We start from the raw sequence: 17,393 nt of genomic DNA on the forward strand, positions 1-17,393 counted from the left end.
TAGAATTCTGATATAGCGTCAACATTGTGAGCCGATCGTGGAGCAAGGAAACTCAGACCATATGCTATCGGTGGATCCTCTACCGAGGGGCTCTCTTTGATCGACAGTAAAAAAAAAAAATTTAACATCCCATTCATGCATTTGAAACCCCCCTCCTGGGAACTGTTGAAACTTATGAAATCCTATCTTGGAGGCGGCGTGTTGATCAATCTCCGACGCAGCCACACGCAGGCAACCTGAGTCCACGATGCAGACCGGGTGGGAATGCCGAGAGCTGGGTAGTTGCCCTGTGCTCCTTTTGGCCCGCTTTTCTACTTTTTTTTTATCGGGTCGTGTACTCCATATGCTATTTTTTGTCCACTCTGACTCTTCAGCGACGACTGTGCCCTTACCGAATATTTAGTTGGTCATCTGTAGGCGCTGAAGGGGTGATCAAATCAGGGTTTAGAAGGAAGCGAATGATCGCACGAGGCATACGATTGGCGGGGGTGCACATGCATGGGAGGATATCTGCATGCTCGCAGGATGCCTGCCTCCTTAAAAGGGAATTAGTGGATGCAGTCATTCAGAAATTCAGCGAGAATGAGCATCAACAGACCTGGTTGGCGTTATACCTTGATGAAATCCGCGTAAATGGACGAATCAGCGACGTCCAACTAGAATTCGCAATTACACCATCTGAGATCGTCCGTCAGCTCGCATTGACATCTGACATTCCTCTGGGTTTGTGGAGATACTGGAAATCGGATATCTGTTTTTTTTTATTTTTTATTTAAATTCAAACATATATCCAAAATATATACATATACTCTTGTTATGACATCAACGGACTTTTAAGGTCACAACCTTGGAAAGTGTAGATATAGTTTGTCCCTTGACTTCCGATATCACACCGCTGAGAAAACCCGTGGACGGATATGGTTCAATGTTACCTATGTATTTTATCCGAAGGGACCGTTGATAACCCTGGTGCTTTTGTGCAATTTTTATATTGCAAACGTTTCATATTTGAGTATCAAGGATAAATGCAGCTCTAAATCTTTGTACTATATAATTTACTATTTATTCAATTTTTTTATTATCCCTGCGACAGATCCCAGAGCGCGGGGTATAAGTGTAGTCAAATCAAAATATTGAGAGCTAACATTCCAAGGAATTTTATGGCAATGCGCCGCAAACGCTCGGTTCAACTTCAGATCCCAGCCTTGCTGCATACGACAGTGCACTTTTCATGCGAGGAGTTTACAGCATCCCTGCCGTTATTGAAGTGGGTGCTATAGCGTGCATATGTACTCCGTACTTATAGACCTTGTTCTTTCCAGAAGTACTTCGTAAAATTAAATAAGGCGCCTATCTTTTCGGCTCAGGGTTGAAGGCCCCCTACCCCCAGGAATTCAACACATGGGAAATTACACCTGACATAACCAAGGGGGAGGGGGGCACATGATGTACGATCAACTAGATCTGCATTACCTCTCCACTGCATACAAAATGGTGTACATATTATAGTGCTTCTACTGATAGCATAAAACAAAGGCCAAGTTGGCCCCTAGTAAATTCTTTCGGGCGTTGCCCGGGCTCGGAGATCCGAGGACAGTTTTCCCCACCCTGGACGATCCCGCCTAGTGCACAGTGCGATATGGGACATACATAGGCGTTGAGCCTGTTCATTGGGTGAGACACGGGACGGGTCATTTGCAGACGCATTCCCTTGCCAAGACCCAAATGTGGCTCGCTGAACTTTTTTCCTTTTGGTTCTCGGGGAGTACTGGGGTTAACTTCGTAAGCGGGGAGAAAGCTTTCTCACAGACCCCAACGCCACAATAATTCGCGAGAGATCCATGATCTGCATAGAGCCAAATGAGGAATGATAATTCGACTTCGAAATTGGAGATAGTGAAAAATGCCAAGGCCTTAACTTCAAAGAGCGGGGCATTAGAGAGAACATGGTAACCTTGACATGAATCCGCACTTAAAGTCGGCCCTCCCGGCACGTTCAGGGATGTCACAAAAGGCTAAAGCATCACTATAAAGCGGCTACCGCGCAACACGGGACAATAAATAATCTCACTGTTGTATCAGGAGAAAAGCCGAGCACTATCGAAAATGATGCTTAAAACTGGTACAAGCGTAGACAAAGTAACAATGAAAAGCGATGGCGTATAGTATATTTACTTTTTTTAACATTTGGATTTAAGGATTTAGCAGGCTGATCAACGTGATCAGCATTGGAGACGAACACGACCAAAAGGAAAAAGCGTCCGGGATATCTCCTAAACGAGTCTAATTATGGATGAAGCCTGCAGCCTGTGACGACGCTAAGGATATTTAGTTCGCTGCAAATCATACTCGATATGTGATTAAGGGGTTTTGAACATCAGGTGACCGAAATGACGCGGGTATAATATCAAAAGTAGATATTCCGATCTACTTCATAGCTTATGTCCGATATCGCGAGCACAAAGCACTTCCCAGTCCTTGGTGCATGTGGCTAAAGTACAATTAAAGCCCGCCAGCCCATAGGAGGCTTTCCTGGGCCTCCAACTCGGCTGTGACAAACAAACTCTCCCGAGATGCCTACCAATCACGAGAGGACACTGAAATCTCTCTCGATATTCGCGCCACCCAGCATGTAGCGGTGAGCTATAGCATGATTCTTTGAGGCGGAACAAAAGAAATCTCGCATTTGGCCCTCGGGAGGCGAGATGACCCCGCTAACTGAGCATTGAGCCCATTGAATAAGAGATTGCATGAAGGGATGTCAATTATCTCCGGAGGCCGTGCATGGAGGGGTACATTCCAACGACTTTTTTTTTTTCAACTGTGGCACGGCGGCATTGTCGTACTCAAAATGCCGCAGCATGACAAGGTGGGATGATGCCTGTCATAGTTTCTCAAAGTCAATTATACAAAGAATGTCGTTGTAAATTGTTTGACAAATTCAATCCTAAATGAATTGTTGATCTACACGATTCCCTCATTTTTGCAAAAAGTTACGAATTGGAATCAATTGGTTAATTAGGTACCGAGTCATCCATGGTTGAATGTTTTTTTATTTCTTATCTGGCGGGGCAAGATCTAGATGACTCAGCATATAGCGAGACTAGCTCTTTCCAGAAATACACTAGCCGCAATGCGGAGATAAGCTACACGTGACACCAACGTCATCGTAAGACGTAGCTTCCCCAACCGGATTTCCAGGTACCTTTGTGACTCTCAACATCTTCGCTGGTGGATTCAGAATGTGTTGAACATGACCACTGAGAATAAACCTACAGTGTACGACCCTTACGATCCGGCCTGTCTCCCTGACTATGACCGCGACTTCATTCAACCCGATGAACTCGAGCGATTCGAGAAGGCGTTGAACGCCCCAGAAGCTTCCCCATTGACAGCCATCAACGACTGGCGCCCAATCAATCAAAGAGTCCGCAAGAGCCGTGGCCGTCGCAAAGCACCAAAGCGAAGCAAGGACGAAACGAGGGAAGGAGTGCTATATTCTGTTTTGAAATGGCCCTTCCTCTTCATTGTATTCGCGTGGCTCGCAGTGTTGAGCTTCGGCTATGCTCTGATTCGCGTGTATATATTATTGTATGAGCAGTGGGTGACATGGCGGGGGAAGAGGGAAAGGCTCCGCCAAGAGCTATCTGCACAAAGAAACTATCCCGACTGGTTGAAAGCGGCCCAGGCGCTGGACGTCCACCTCGGAACCGAACAGTGGAAAAAGACAGACGAATACGCTTACTACGACCATCTCACTGTCAACAAAGTGGTGTCGCAGCTGAAGCAGCTGAGGAAGGATGTGGAATGGGAAATGGAACATGGTCGAGTCGGTTCTAGCGAGGTACCTGCCATTGAAGATCTACGAGCACTTTTGGAGGCTTGCGTCAAGAACAACTTTGCCGGCGTCGAAAATCCTCGGATATACAGCGAGACCTATTCGGGGACCAAGGAGCTGGTTCAGGAATACATTGACGAGGTGCACGCATGCATACAGATCGTTTTGGAAAATAAGCAGATTGACAAGGATGCCAAGTATCAGCTTTTCAAACACCTCGATACGAACTTTGGACGCACCGCTCTTTGTCTTTCGGGTGGGGCTACATTCGCTTACTACCACTTCGGGGTTGTAAGAGCGCTGCTGGATAATGATGTTCTCCCAGAAATCATAACTGGCACGTCCGGTGGAGCACTGGTGGCGGGACTAGTCGCGACTCGGACGGATGATGAGCTGAAGGAGCTGCTCGTTCCAGCTCTAGCACATCGGATTCGCGCATGCCACGAGGGACTGGCAACTTGGATCCATCGCTGGTGGCGAACTGGTGCTCGGTTCGATACTCTGGATTGGGCTCGGCAATGTGCTTGGTTCTGTAGGGGCTCAACAACCTTTCGGGAAGCTTACGAGCGGACCGGGCGCATTTTAAATGTCACCTGCGTGCCCTCGGATCCTCATTCACCGACTATCTTAGCCAATTATCTGACATGCCCCGATTGCGTCATATGGAGTGCCGTGCTTGCTTCGGCGGCTGTTCCAGGCATTTTGAACCCTGTTGTATTAATGACTAAAAAGCGCGATGGAACTCTCGCCCCTTATTCGTTTGGCCACAAATGGAAGGATGGCAGCCTGCGGACTGATATACCTATCAAAGCGCTGAACTTGCATTTCAACGTCAACTTTACGATCGTATCCCAGGTGAGATTAATCCCACCCATCTTACTCTTTTCCCACTAACACTACTCCAGGTTAACCCCCACATCAACCTCTTCTTCTTTAGTTCTAGAGGGACAGTGGGGCGACCAGTCACACACCGCAAGGGCCGTGGTTGGCGCGGCGGCTTCCTCGGCACTGCGATCGAGCAGTACATCAAACTAGACCTCAACAAATGGCTTCGAGTTCTTCGGCATTTAGAGCTCCTCCCACGACCTATGGGTCAAGATTGGAGCGAGATCTGGTTGCAAAAGTTCAGTGGCACTGTGACTATTTGGCCAAAAACCATTCCCTCCGATTTCGTCCACATTCTTTCCGATCCTAGCCCTGAAAGGCTCGCCCGCATGATACATGTCGGCCAACAAAGCACTTTCTCCAAGATTCAATTTATCCAAAACCGACTCAAGGTCGAGAATGCGATCATGAAAGGACTCCAGGAATCCAGAACGGGTGGACGTGCGCTGTCTCCCATCCTCTCTCGTCGACTCCGCAAGCGAGAGAATGAAAATCCAGACTCCATGGTCGAGCGTTTAGATGACAATCTCCCCGAGCGTGATGGGTCTGACTACAGGAGCGAGTCGCGCTTCGTTGACTTGTCGGATAGCATGTCCCAATCCACCTGCTCATCACGTCCTCAGACCCCAAGCACCCGGCGGGGAAGCGTGATTGAGGAGATAGGACGCCAGACCGCTGTTTTCTTTGACGATGCGGACTACTATCGGGACGAAGACGCCGTGGTCATCTGATGAAAATACAGGCGGCTCGAGCGGCTTCATAAAAGGTTATAGCTCAAACTAGAGTTTTTCTACTTCGGGGCAGCTGCAGCCCTATCTTTCGTCATTATCCTTCCCGCTACCTTGGATCTCCAATATGACAGGCGCCTCTTGCCGGTCTTTGCGGGCACTTTCGGATAATACACCCATTATCCTTGTCTGGTGTCTTTGCTTTTTTTTTGTTTCCCGCTCCCCACTTCATCAGCATAGCAAGGTGTCTTCTGTCTTATTGATATGCATTTGATCGTTTTTGGCTTCACTTGTTATTTTGGCCTGCTCTTGGTCATATGACAGGTTTGATTCTTTTTTCTTTGTCAAGATAGGCTATGTGTGTATAAACAGTTTCAATTGTACGAATACTAAAGTTTGGGGATATATTCTAATCGAAGAGCCTCACGTGGAAATGTACATTTGTCAGATATAAAGTATCAAAAACTATCATCTGCCAGAATTCGGCTTGGCCGAGCGGGGGAGTATCAAAAGTGACATCAGCCTTGAAACACTGAAAATACAGAAAGTTTCAAATGTTAAATTACCCAAAGCCATTTAGATATTTTTCAATTTGTAAATGATCAACCGCTAGTTCGCAATGACGGTTTTCTTTTCCAGTTCTCGTATGTCATCCAGATGTAGATCATTTATATTAAACCTACACACCTACGTTTCCACCCCTGCGTCGCGACAATACCCCAAACCTTTCTCCGCGGTAATAGATACAAATTTAATACATACAAATGAACGTGAATAGTGCTATAAATGAAGGAACTGAATTATATTCAGCTGATGTCATAGTTCTGCTTTAAGTATATGCATGATTCATCTTTATGCTATTGATGAATCGTATGGCTTCACGAAACAATGTATCCACTGCATCAGTGGTCTAGTGGTTATGATGCTAGTCTTCCAGATTAGGAAATATTCCTGATCCAGTTAACTGGCGAGGGGGTTCGATTCCCTCCTGATGCATTCTTTTTTTCAGCTTCAGATTACAGCGGGTTCTCGGTTGAACTTTTTATTTGTTTGGTTTATACTCTTTTCTCTAGTTGGAAGGTGTCGAGACGCCAGTGTGTGATAGCATACAGGGTAGGTTATATTTACCTGCAATCTTGAGAGTGGCTGTGAGAATATTGGATTTATTGCGTAGCTCGTAGCAAGGGATTCGCTCTCAATGTAACGTTGTTAAATTAGTCTGTAAGCCCCAAATTGAGAACTGGGCTGGTGAACGTCATCGTACATCAATGTAGATAAGCACTCGTTAAATTCGTTTCAAGTCCATCAAGCGTAAGAAAAGCAGTTCCAGGGTGGTGGTAGTTTGGAGTACACGCTCGAGGCAATATATAGGGTTGGTTTCTGAGTAATTCATGGAAGTTTCATACATAGCTACCATGGTTCTCCTATATAAGCCTGCCGTTGATCATGAAATTCCAAGTAAAGTTAGTATAATCTACTATACGAAAGTATAGATATTTCTCAAGCTTCTATATATACTCTTTAGTGCAAAGCATATTATCAAACGATACTTCCGTGCAATAAACCAAAACTTCAAGCATCTGTTCGTCGGATCCGAATACCACCATGCCATCCAACCCATCCCTTCTCAGACGGACCACGAAGGAGACAAATAACCAGCGCCGCCCCAATAAACGCCAGATTGACACTTCCCGACAAAATCCACCCCCCTTGACTGTAGAGACGATTCCCAACAGAGGTACCCATGAGCTGACCACAGAACACGCCCATCATGTATCCCGTGTTAATGCGATTCCGCGCCTTGGGCGCAACACTGTATATCGAAACGCGATTGGCAATCTGCGTCATCTGCAGACCGAAATCCTGCAGTGCAGCCTGGAGAATTGGTCCCGCGACACTGAACGTGCCTGTATAAGTCCCGACACTGACGCCGGTGATCAGGATGCCGAGACTGATAAGAATGGAGAATTGCGGTACGAATTTGTCGATCATGTAGCGTGAGTAGAGTGGACCTAGGAACATGGGTGTAAGGCCTGCCAGGGAGAATAGTCCGATTGTCAAGGTTGGATAGTTGTATGGATCGCCGGATAGGAGGAAGGTGAGTGTTGTCCAGAAACTGGTGAATGTGGCTGAGAGAAAGAATCCCATGAGAGTTGCTTGAACGAGTACTGGGGATGTCCAGTAGTATCCGATGATGGAATATAGGATTTTGAAATAGGAGATGTTGGTGTTTGTTGATGGGTAGTCGGGCATGAATACCCACAGAAGGGCGAAAATGAGGAATTGGAGGGCTAGTGATAGCCAATAGATATTTCGCCAGTGTGAGTATTCTGCGACTATACCTGAGAGTAGGCGGGCGAAGAGAAGGCCTAGGACGAGTCCTGAAGATACGATTGATAGGGCTGTTGCGCGCCGAGCTGGGGGGACGAGATCTCCGACGAGAGGGAGCATGATTTGCTGTATAGATAATGAGAACTTTTGCTTCAAGGCAGAGGCTTGGATATGCTTGCTTGTCTGGAATCACTTACTGGAGTAACAGTCGTGACCGAAGACAGATAACTTAGAACGAGAAATACTTCGAATGACTTGGTGATACAGATACCAATCCACAATACCGCAGTAATAAGCGTCAACAGCAAAACGAACTGCCTTCTTCGAACTAAGTCCCCAAGAGGACAGAGAAGGATTAATCCCGTCGCATATCCAGCCTGGCTGCAGGTCGGGATCAATGAGACTCGTTCATGCGAGACGTCGAAGAACCGAGCTAGAACATCAAGAATGGGATGTGAATAGTATAGATTGGCAACCTGTATGACTATATTAGCATTTATTATGGCATATTTCAATACTTTCCTATGACATACCGTGAACGTTCCCGAGAATGCGAACAGGAGGTTCAAAGGCAAGCCGAATTTACTCGGGTTTTCTGTATTCCACCGACATCGCGGCGGTGTCCATGAAATGATATCGACAAAGCGTCTCCAATAATTTCGTTTCCCTATTGGCTCTTCTGTCGTGCTTTGAACATTGGTATCATAGCCTTTTTCATCTTCATCGAACTCCTGGATCGTAGGGGAATGGGAGTGTGCCGAGGTGATCGGCAATAGTTCTGCAGGACTTTCGATTTGAGAGCTGGAATGGTTTCCCACTCTTTGGGTGTTTTCTGTAGTCATTTTCTAGAGCTTGAGATCTTGGCCGTAAGCTCTTCTCTATTTCATTGACTCAATGACATCAACGAGATCGAAAGACATAAGCATTCGGTTCGGAGGGGATTTATGCGAGATTGGGCCGAAAAAGCTTTAAAAGGATCATATCTGCAGACTCGGCATTTTTTAGCCAGTAATAAGCCGAAGCTATAAGGCGCGCATATATATATTCGAAGGTGTGAGATGCTGATTATCAAGAATCTCAATGTAACATTTCCGCACTCGGCCCCCACATTCTCGGGCAGATCCGCTGTCAACTTTACACAAAGATATTCAGTGATTGTCTTGAAATCAACCTCTTCCCTTCATCTTATGGCCCCTATCTCTTCCAGATGCTCACCAAACCTCTCCAGTAGAGGTTTGCCGCCGATAATGGGATTACCAGTCCTATATTTCCTAATATGCCTATACTCTCAGCCGCTTCTGCATTCCACCAGAAATGTGGCCATAGCATTAACTGAGCTTCTTGGCCACCCATAGATTCTGTGTGAATGACCCAAATCTTTAGAAGATAATGAAGTTGACCTCTCTCGTTATAATGATGCTGACCATTAATCTCTAGGGCCGGTTGACGAATGCCTTTTAGCTTCGAAATCTGGGCCTTGTGGGCTTCAGTTATAGGTGCAGGAAAGTAAATCCAGAAAAATTCAACGCGTGATTTCAGTAAGGTGTCGAGGTGGAGGGATCTACGAGAAAATGTCTCATATGAGGACAACGTGTAATATTCCCCTACTCTGAAGATTCTCCTGATAGAGCTGAGAGGAAGGCGAGGCTGTGAATTTTCTCTCGTCCAAGGTTCTCTTCCATCCTTTATGACAGGTATTAGCCGAGTCTTGCCCGTTTGATGCACGACTCACCTGTTATCAGAAGAATCATGTCCGGGCTCTGAAGTCTTGCCCATCCAGACTCATCGTGTCCCGGGGCCTGAATCAGTGGCTGAAACAATTCAGCCCATTCGGTATCTAGCTCCAGATCTTTGGGAACTTGGAGTTTGGTCCAGATAAGGATTCCTTGACGGTGATCCATCTGCAGTAGGGTACGCCATGGCTGAAGAGATGTAGAAAGGATCTTTGGAGTTCGGAATTAAATATAGGCAGCCGCTAGTGATAAACAAGTAGCAAGTGGCAAGGTCTAGGCTAAAACGGGAAGGGAAAATAGAGACCGAAATCAGGTAAACCTGCACAATATAAAGGCTTGTTTGCATACAATATTCTGTAGATTAACTCATATAATACACATGAAATGAAGGCGCATTACTTTTTCCAACAGATAGCCTGGAAAGCAGGCAAGCACGAACTGATATCAGATCACAAGCCACTTTTCTGTAACAGCCTTTGCCGTCTTTGTATTGCCACTGAGAACGTGAATACATTGTAGCGCATAAGCGGCCTCGCGGGAGAAATCCTCAACAAAATTTTGGCTAGTGAGCTGGGGTTGGCCATCATCGCCCATAATCACATCACCATCTGTTGTAGATGTTGGTTCTTGATGTGAATTTTTCTTAGCCTGTTGCTGAATCTGCTCGCCAATTTTCAACACTCGGTTGTACCCTTCGATAGCAAGGTGGGCCAGACCAAGCGAGTGGTAGACGCGGGCGAAATTGAATTCCATCTCCTGTTTTTCGGCTAGGAGAGTTCCCGGCTTCTCCCGAACCAGCCGGTATTCATGCATAAAGGACAGTCCTTGCATGATGAGGTAGTGACGATTCTCGGATTGTCGTTTGAGAGAGTGGTGGATGTATGAGAGTGCGATGGAGAGGAGAACGGCCGGGTTTTGGTCATCTAGGGCGTATGCTCGGAAGAAATAGTTCAGCGCGGGATAGAAACTGTTTCCGGAGTACAGCATGTGGCCATAGAGCACAAGAAGAGCAATGTCCAACTCTTTCGCGGTGATGGGCTCACCGGCTTCGTCCCGTGTGGATAGAGTGGCGCGTTCTTTCCAGATAGAGTGCCGGATGGGTCGAGGGGTATCTTGTGGCATCGTAAAGTCTATCGCCTTGATTTGGCGAAGCATGAATTTCATGTTTCCAGAGGAATGGAAAAGAGATCGGTGAGGGTCACCACATAGATGACCCAGCATAGAGAAAAGTCGATAAGTGTCGGTGACAAACTGGTATTCTTTGATAAACCAGCGGGCTTCATTGGCCAGTGTCTCTTCATCTCGTGCGCGGAGAGCGCATGCTATAAAGGTGTCAGTAGATAATCAATTGGCAGTGAATTGAATGAACTCACTGAACCAGCAAACATGAATCAATCGCGACTTGGGCTTCGAGTGCAACCAGATGCTTGCAATCGCCGCAGAATCAAGGGTCTCATATGCTTCTTCTGGCTCGCCTTGTTCTGCTACAAGCAGAGCATACTGCAGGAAAATGTCAAGCCACTCATCAAATGGTATTCCATGGTAGTCAGTGGGAATGGCACCCTGCAAGGGCTCCTCCGTGACATCTCCTAAATATGACATTAGCATGGTATGTATGGATGGATTGACTGAGGTGACAAACCCATGGTTTCCTGAAGACGACCCGCCATTCGCTGCATTTCATCCATCATTGTGCCGTTCTTGGTCTGGTTCTTGGATTTTACACCAGTCGAATACCCCCTAAAGGCAATACTTCGATCCATCGGGTAGAATGCCCGATTGTTTTTGAAATCTCGCAGCAGTGCATCAGCAATGTCCAGCCAATCTTCAATGGCTACAGGGACACCGTCTTTGACTTGGGGATTCAACTCTAACAACTTTGCATATAAGAATTGAATATCATCAGTCCGAGTCCCTTCGCCAGGTTGCGCCCGTCCTTTGCCAGTGGCCGAAGGAGCTGCGTTCATAAGTGTAGCTGTCTGTGTCGGTTTGGGCGCAATTGCCCGGAGGGGTTCTGAACCAGCCATCTTGAACTCGATGGCAAGTTGTTCAAGTCTGGTGTCCTTTCTTCTTCCCCGGCTGCGATTTTCCTGTCGCCCGATCAGGACTGCCTCGCCGACATACTTCATAGCCTGTTCGCTCATCCCGAGGCTCTCATATAGCTTCGCTAGTAGTACTCGCGACTCCATATGACTAGAATCGTGTTCAGCGACGAGTAGATAACAACTTTCAGCATCTTCCACCTTGCCCAGCTGCATGCAGCAATCAGCCATGGCCATGAAAAAGCCGATATCAGCATGTTCAGCAGTCTGCTGGATGGGCGTATAATATCGGAGTGCTTCCTCCAAGACACCGGCCTGTTTTAGAGCATCTGCCACCTCCCTGAAAAGATCACCATAGTCGAAAATACGGGCACCTTCGGAATCATCTTCTGGGTTAAGCCATTCAAAGTGATGCTGGGTTGTATTTTGTCAGTACTGTTATTCAATCATTATTGTTATCAGGGATCAAACTCACCAATGCCTCGCTGTGATGCTTGTCGCCCATCCTTAGACGGAAAACACCCATTTTTATCCGTAGCTCCAGCGGAAGACCAAGTCCATACGATTCTCGAGGCCACTGACCGGGCAGAAACCCATCGGTTTTGATGCGTCGAGGCGAATCATCAGCATCCCATTCTCTGTCGTCATCGTCGATGCCGTCCCACACAGTGTCTCCTCCGCGACCTAGAAGCCAACGTGCAAGAATTTTCAAAGAGATGAGTCCTTCTTCGGGTTGATTGAGATAGCCAAAAAGCTCAACATAGATATTGAGATCTGACCAGGTGAAATCAGAGGCCTCAGGGTCGAGTGATAAGTAGTGACCAATGCTGTCCGCATAAAAGTCTGCTGCTTTTTGTACGTCATTGAGATCAATGTACGTCTCTGCAAGATGGCGCAGTGCTCTGGCACTGTGTGGGCAGTCCTTGAGTAATCTTTCATACTCAGCTGCGGCTCGGCCATTGTGACCTAGCTCACGATAGATCGCTGCTCTCTGGAACCGAATGTTGGTGTTGCCGGGGCTGACCTCGAGGATGCGGCTGTAACAATAAGCAACATCATGCAATGCGGACTGCCGATTCTCTCCGGCGCGATCCAAAATGAGTCGAGCAACTTTGACCCAGACACCGGGATCTTTCGGCCTCGTATGAGCTCCATTGAAAAGAGCTGCCAGGGCTTTATCATTTTCTCCTTGTGCGAGGAAGATTTCCGAGAGCAAAGAATGGGCAGCAAACATCTCAGGATTGATCTGAATCGCCTGCATCACAAGATCAATGGCCAGTTCGTAGTCTCCATCAATGAAGGCAGAGGTAGCCCCCGAATGAAGATGTTTGAATTCCAGACTGGGCTCCAACGGTTTGCGGGGTCCTCTTTTGATACCCTTTCCACCGCGAGCGCCATATCTTCCAGAAAAGCGTCCACCTCCACGACGGCGGCGCCTGCTGGCGGCTGAATGATCATCGTCATCATCCTCCGCTGGTTCGTCTTCCTCAGACTCACTAGAATTGTGTTAACTAAAGTTAGACATGCGATGTTTCGGCATACATACCTCTCGCTTTCGTCTCCGGATAAGGCAAAGTCCTCGTCCGACGCGTCACCATCGCCAGGCACGGGAGGATACGATACTGGAGGATATCCCTGGTTGTCGTATTCATCCGGGTAGAGGTCATCAACCTCTTGCTCTTCTTCCACTTCGCCTTGACCTTCGTTAGGATCTTGATATTGATTGATGCTTTGGGGTTGAGTTTGTTGGATCTGGTCCGCAAACAAACGTGGATCAATCACCGAGGCAAGCATGTTCCCAATGTCAAAAGATTGATCATTTTGCCATGGATAGTGAACAGTTTCATCGATATCTGGATATGCCGCCTCTCCCTCCTGCATTTCCTCATCCAGAGGAATCCCGTCCGGGTAATGCTGGGAACTCATGGCCACTGATTCAAAGTTCAAAAGAAAATATTTTTCACTGTTGATGAAAGCAATAGCTTGAGACAATCATCAGAAATGTGGATCAACCGAGGGAGTTCATTATCAATCCAGTATAGTTGGGAGTGCACTCTAAAAACGTTTCAGGTCTGGGCTCGGCAGATATTCATAGTAACTGTCTCCACCAGGCTGAAGAAATATTCAAAATTTGACCAAGAGCTGAACAGGAAAGAAAAAAAGAAGCCAGATCAAAAAGCAGAGATATGGAGAAGTCAAGAAAGAATGTTGTGAGGTCTCTCGGTGAACCCGTGATCTCGCGGCCTGAAACAGAAAAGCCTCTTCCACTAAACTTCAATCCCCAACTTTTCCTCTCCTCTCCCTCTCTCTCTCTCTCTCCACCTAACCTCTTCTCTCTTCCCCCTTTCTTTCCTTTCCTCTTTCTTTGGGACTACGTGGCTTGACTGTGTTTGACACACTATTGCTTCAAGTCTCAATTTCCTTTCGTTCCAGGCCTTAATTTTTCTATCTCAAATTTCCGAGGTGCAGCCCACTGGACTGGTCTGTGCCATCCTAAACGAGATCTGGATCTTTTCAGCGTCGTCTGATACCTTAAGGATCTTGGCCTGGATCCTGGTTCCAAGGATTTTTTGATTCTATCTTTCACGCAAACTCAGCAGGTGCTGCAGGTGTTTTGCAGTAATCATTTCCCCCCCCACTGTATTTACTAGTCATACTCTCAACACGTCGCCGAAACCATGGCCAGTCATATCATTGGCAATCGCAACAGCACCCCTGAAGCCTCGAATTCATCTCTCCGCCCTCCATCCTCATCGCGAAACCTCGGATCGCACCAGCTGCGGGCGTCGGCAGACATGTCCGGGTTTCCTTCGCCGCTGTCCGCCCGAAGCATTCGTCCATCATCGGAGGTCTTTTTCAATCAACAAACCCAAGGCCAGAATGCGACGGAAGATGCTTTGGACCGTGCCGCTCAACAATGGCTTGCGGATATTGATCAGTACGAAACTACATTGGAAGAAATGGCAGCTGCCACACTTGATCAGGACTTTAAGGATGAACTCAGTGCCATCGAGCAATGGTTTCGTGTTCTGAGCGAAGCTGAGAGAACTGCAGCCCTATATGCTCTACTGCAGCAGACTACTCAGGTGCAGATCCGGTTTTTCATCCAAGTCCTGCAGCAAATGTCTCAGGGTCACCCGATGTCCGGCCTGCTCTCCCCTGCCAATTTTGGCGAAAAGGGTATGAACAGACTGTCCACATCTATTTTGGGATGTAACTAACCTACTTTTCGTCGTGTAGATGCTATGTCCAGCCGTCTAAGCGATGCCATGTCGAAGCTTAATATGGACACCTCCTCCCGGAACTCCCTCGGGCGACCCCCGCCGTCCCCTGGCGCGAAGCGCAACTCTGTCCTCGACCCTTCTACCATCAATGCGATGTTCCCGGATGCTGCTGCGGCCATTGCGAAGAAGAAGGCCGAATTCACCCAGCAAACTGGAAACGCACCTCCGTCGAACCGCAATAGCGCAGTCTTCGACCGTGCCTCTTTCGTCGCCCCCACCATCTCGGCACCTGACAACAATTCGGACGGTTTGGGTCAACAGCCTGGCTCTCCGTGGGCTCAGCGTGGTGTTTCCGACACGCAGCCTCCGATCGCTCGGCCCAAGTCATCCTCCGGACACCAGCCTATGGGCCAGTTCAGCCAGCCCTCTGGCATGCGCTCGCCTCACCCCCAGACTGCCAATATCCCCGCCCCCGACATCGAGCCCCCTCTGCTTTCGCCATACAACGTCGGCAACCACAGCTGGGCGTCTATGACCAACACCCCGATGACTGCGACTTTCGGTCAGCAATCGCACCAGAACCCCAACACCCATGCGGATATGGTGGCCAACGCCACGGCAATGAAGCTGGCAGCTTTGTCGACAGTGAACAACCGGATCGCTCTGGATGACGCGCGCAAGTACCGCCGTGCTCGCTCTAATGATGGCCAGGGTAAGAACTCGCATGGAAACCCGATGCTCTCCCAGGGCTTGGCTAGCCCAGGCCTGGGTGGACAGCACTTGGTGGCCGGTCAGCTTCTCAATACCCAGCAGCTGGCAGCTTTGCAGGCTCAGCAACAGGCGGCTATGGCTGGTAGACGGTCTCGCCCAACATCGCCCGGTATTGCTATGCACGGTGGTGGCTTGACCCCTATGGGCTTCACCTCACCGCAGAACAATGGATTCTTGGCCGCATACGATCCCAACAACCCTCTCATGGGCAATGGATTGGGTTCATTGAACATTGGACAGTTTGGTCTGGGTAGTGAAGGCTACCTCTCAGACCACTCAGAGGTTACACGAGGCCGCTCTCCGCGGGGTCGCCGTGGCAGCTCGAAGCCGCCCGAGGATCCCACAGACCCGGCTCTTCTGAAGGATATCCCCAGCTGGCTGCGATCCCTCAGGCTGCACAAGTATACCGACAACCTGAAGGATCTCCAGTGGACGGATCTGGTTGACCTGGATGACAAGGCCCTGGAAGACCGCGGTGTCAACGCTTTGGGTGCACGCAACAAAATGCTAAAGGTAAGATTTGATTCATATTTAATTTCAATCATCTACTAACATTTCTATCAGGTCTTTGAGCAGGTCAAGGAGGCCCGTGTCGATGGCAAATTCGAAAATCTGGTTTAATGTGATACTTGAATTTAAAGCCAGCGACATCATGGGACTGGCATTTTCTTTCTGCTATGTTTGCAGCATAATCAAGGACATGGGGATTTGAAATGTATCAAACGCTGTGATGTGAACGGATTCATGAGAAAGGCTCGGGATTATTGAACATTGGATTCGGGTTAATAGTAGATATGAACATGATTGATTTGATTTACGTTAAATGCCCTCCTTAATAGTGTTGTGCTCTTGAAGTAGTGTAATATCAGTCTGAAGCATTATAATATCATTTTGGGCGAAATATAAGGTGGCCCGTGCACTTCTAGAAACTCGCTGCCACTTCCGACCTCCATCTGTTCAAGCCGAAAGCTGCTGTGAGACCACCCCTCCACGAGAATATCTCCCGGTGTAACAATTCCATCGCCATTGAAGAGCAACAGCCCTGCAATCCTTGTCAATCTCAGCAAACCTCCGCCCGAGACGTGATCACTACCAACGAACACCGAGAGCCATAGCTCGACCTCTCAAACCAAATCCCAAATACAACAAATCAGAGTCAACATGGCGCCAACAAAGCAGGAACTCTCCCTGCTAATCACCCCTCTCGTACCCGAGGCCGTCCAGCACAACAACCGCGTATGACCTCCCACATCCCACATGCCACCCAACCACCCCTATCCCGCACCACCTGCACATCCCTACACCAATACCAACTCCGCATCCACATCTCCATTCTAAAACTCCCAAAACTAACAAAGAAACTAGGTCCTCTCCTCCCTCCACAGCTTAACCTCCTTCCTCCTCGGCCTCTCCGCCGGAATCCTAGCCCTCCAATCAACCTACGGCTTCGCCTTCTACTTCCTCGGCACGATCCTGGTATCAGGGCTCTTCCACGCGGTTCTGATCCACCGCTCCGGCGGTGCAGGCGCTGGATCTTTCTTCCCTGGTAGTAACACCGGCGAGGTCGAGGGTGTTATGGAGATGGATAAGAAGAGCAAGGCTGTGCGCATGCAGCTTGGTGGGAAGGATGGTCCTAAGAAGATTCTTCGCAAGGGCGCTTGGAGGGATGTTTGGTTTGGTGGTGGTGTTATGAGTGAGGCGCTTAGTGGGTTTGTGCTTGGATGGGCTGGTGTTGGGGGTGTTTTGAGGTGAAGAGGGTTTCGGCTGGTGGGATCTTGAATTCTGCTTTAAAAGCTGGGGGTGGGGTTGTTGGGTGTGTTTAGGGGGTTGTATATGCTCTG

The 17,393-nt window shown here is 48.2% G+C and overlaps 6 protein-coding genes across 6 annotated transcripts; 4 read left to right on the forward strand and 2 right to left on the reverse strand.

Annotated features, from left to right (window-relative positions):
• Positions 1-3,253: 3,253 nt before the first annotated feature.
• On the forward strand, positions 3,254-5,454 carry N7517_006216 (patatin-like phospholipase domain-containing protein; the record flags this gene model as incomplete). The annotated part of the gene is made up of 2 exons (XM_056723946.1): positions 3,254-4,693; positions 4,744-5,454. The coding sequence occupies 2 exons, from the start codon at positions 3,254-3,256 to the stop codon at positions 5,452-5,454; spliced, it is 2,151 nt and encodes a 716-aa protein (XP_056580196.1).
• A 1,569-nt stretch (positions 5,455-7,023) lies between these two features.
• On the reverse strand, positions 7,024-8,624 carry N7517_006217 (MFS transporter; the record flags this gene model as incomplete). Its single annotated transcript, XM_056723947.1, has 3 exons — positions 7,024-7,908; positions 7,980-8,258; positions 8,316-8,624. 3 exons carry the CDS (start codon positions 8,622-8,624, stop codon positions 7,024-7,026), a joined length of 1,473 nt encoding a protein of 490 aa, XP_056580197.1.
• Positions 8,625-9,959: 1,335 nt separating this feature from the next.
• N7517_006218 (tetratricopeptide repeat protein) lies at positions 9,960-13,483 on the reverse strand (the record flags this gene model as incomplete). The annotated part of the gene is made up of 5 exons (XM_056723948.1): positions 9,960-10,837; positions 10,889-11,104; positions 11,158-11,971; positions 12,033-13,053; positions 13,104-13,483. The coding sequence occupies 5 exons, from the start codon at positions 13,481-13,483 to the stop codon at positions 9,960-9,962; spliced, it is 3,309 nt and encodes a 1,102-aa protein (XP_056580198.1).
• A 752-nt stretch (positions 13,484-14,235) lies between these two features.
• Positions 14,236-16,173, forward strand: N7517_006219 (RNA-binding protein VTS1; the record flags this gene model as incomplete). Its single annotated transcript, XM_056723949.1, has 3 exons — positions 14,236-14,737; positions 14,798-16,065; positions 16,117-16,173. The coding sequence occupies 3 exons, from the start codon at positions 14,236-14,238 to the stop codon at positions 16,171-16,173; spliced, it is 1,827 nt and encodes a 608-aa protein (XP_056580199.1).
• A 173-nt stretch (positions 16,174-16,346) lies between these two features.
• N7517_006220 (uncharacterized protein) lies at positions 16,347-16,667 on the forward strand (the record flags this gene model as incomplete). The annotated part of the gene is made up of 2 exons (XM_056723950.1): positions 16,347-16,370; positions 16,479-16,667. 2 exons carry the CDS (start codon positions 16,347-16,349, stop codon positions 16,665-16,667), a joined length of 213 nt encoding a protein of 70 aa, XP_056580200.1.
• A 46-nt stretch (positions 16,668-16,713) lies between these two features.
• Positions 16,714-17,304, forward strand: N7517_006221 (EMC6 family protein; the record flags this gene model as incomplete). Its single annotated transcript, XM_056723951.1, has 2 exons — positions 16,714-16,788; positions 16,918-17,304. 2 exons carry the CDS (start codon positions 16,714-16,716, stop codon positions 17,302-17,304), a joined length of 462 nt encoding a protein of 153 aa, XP_056580201.1.
• Between the last annotated feature and the right edge of the window lie 89 nt (positions 17,305-17,393).

Source organism: Penicillium concentricum, assembly GCF_028827145.1.
Source record: "Penicillium concentricum strain IBT 3081 chromosome Unknown utg000002l_segment0_segment0, whole genome shotgun sequence".
Classification (NCBI taxonomy): domain Eukaryota; kingdom Fungi; phylum Ascomycota; class Eurotiomycetes; order Eurotiales; family Aspergillaceae; genus Penicillium; species Penicillium concentricum.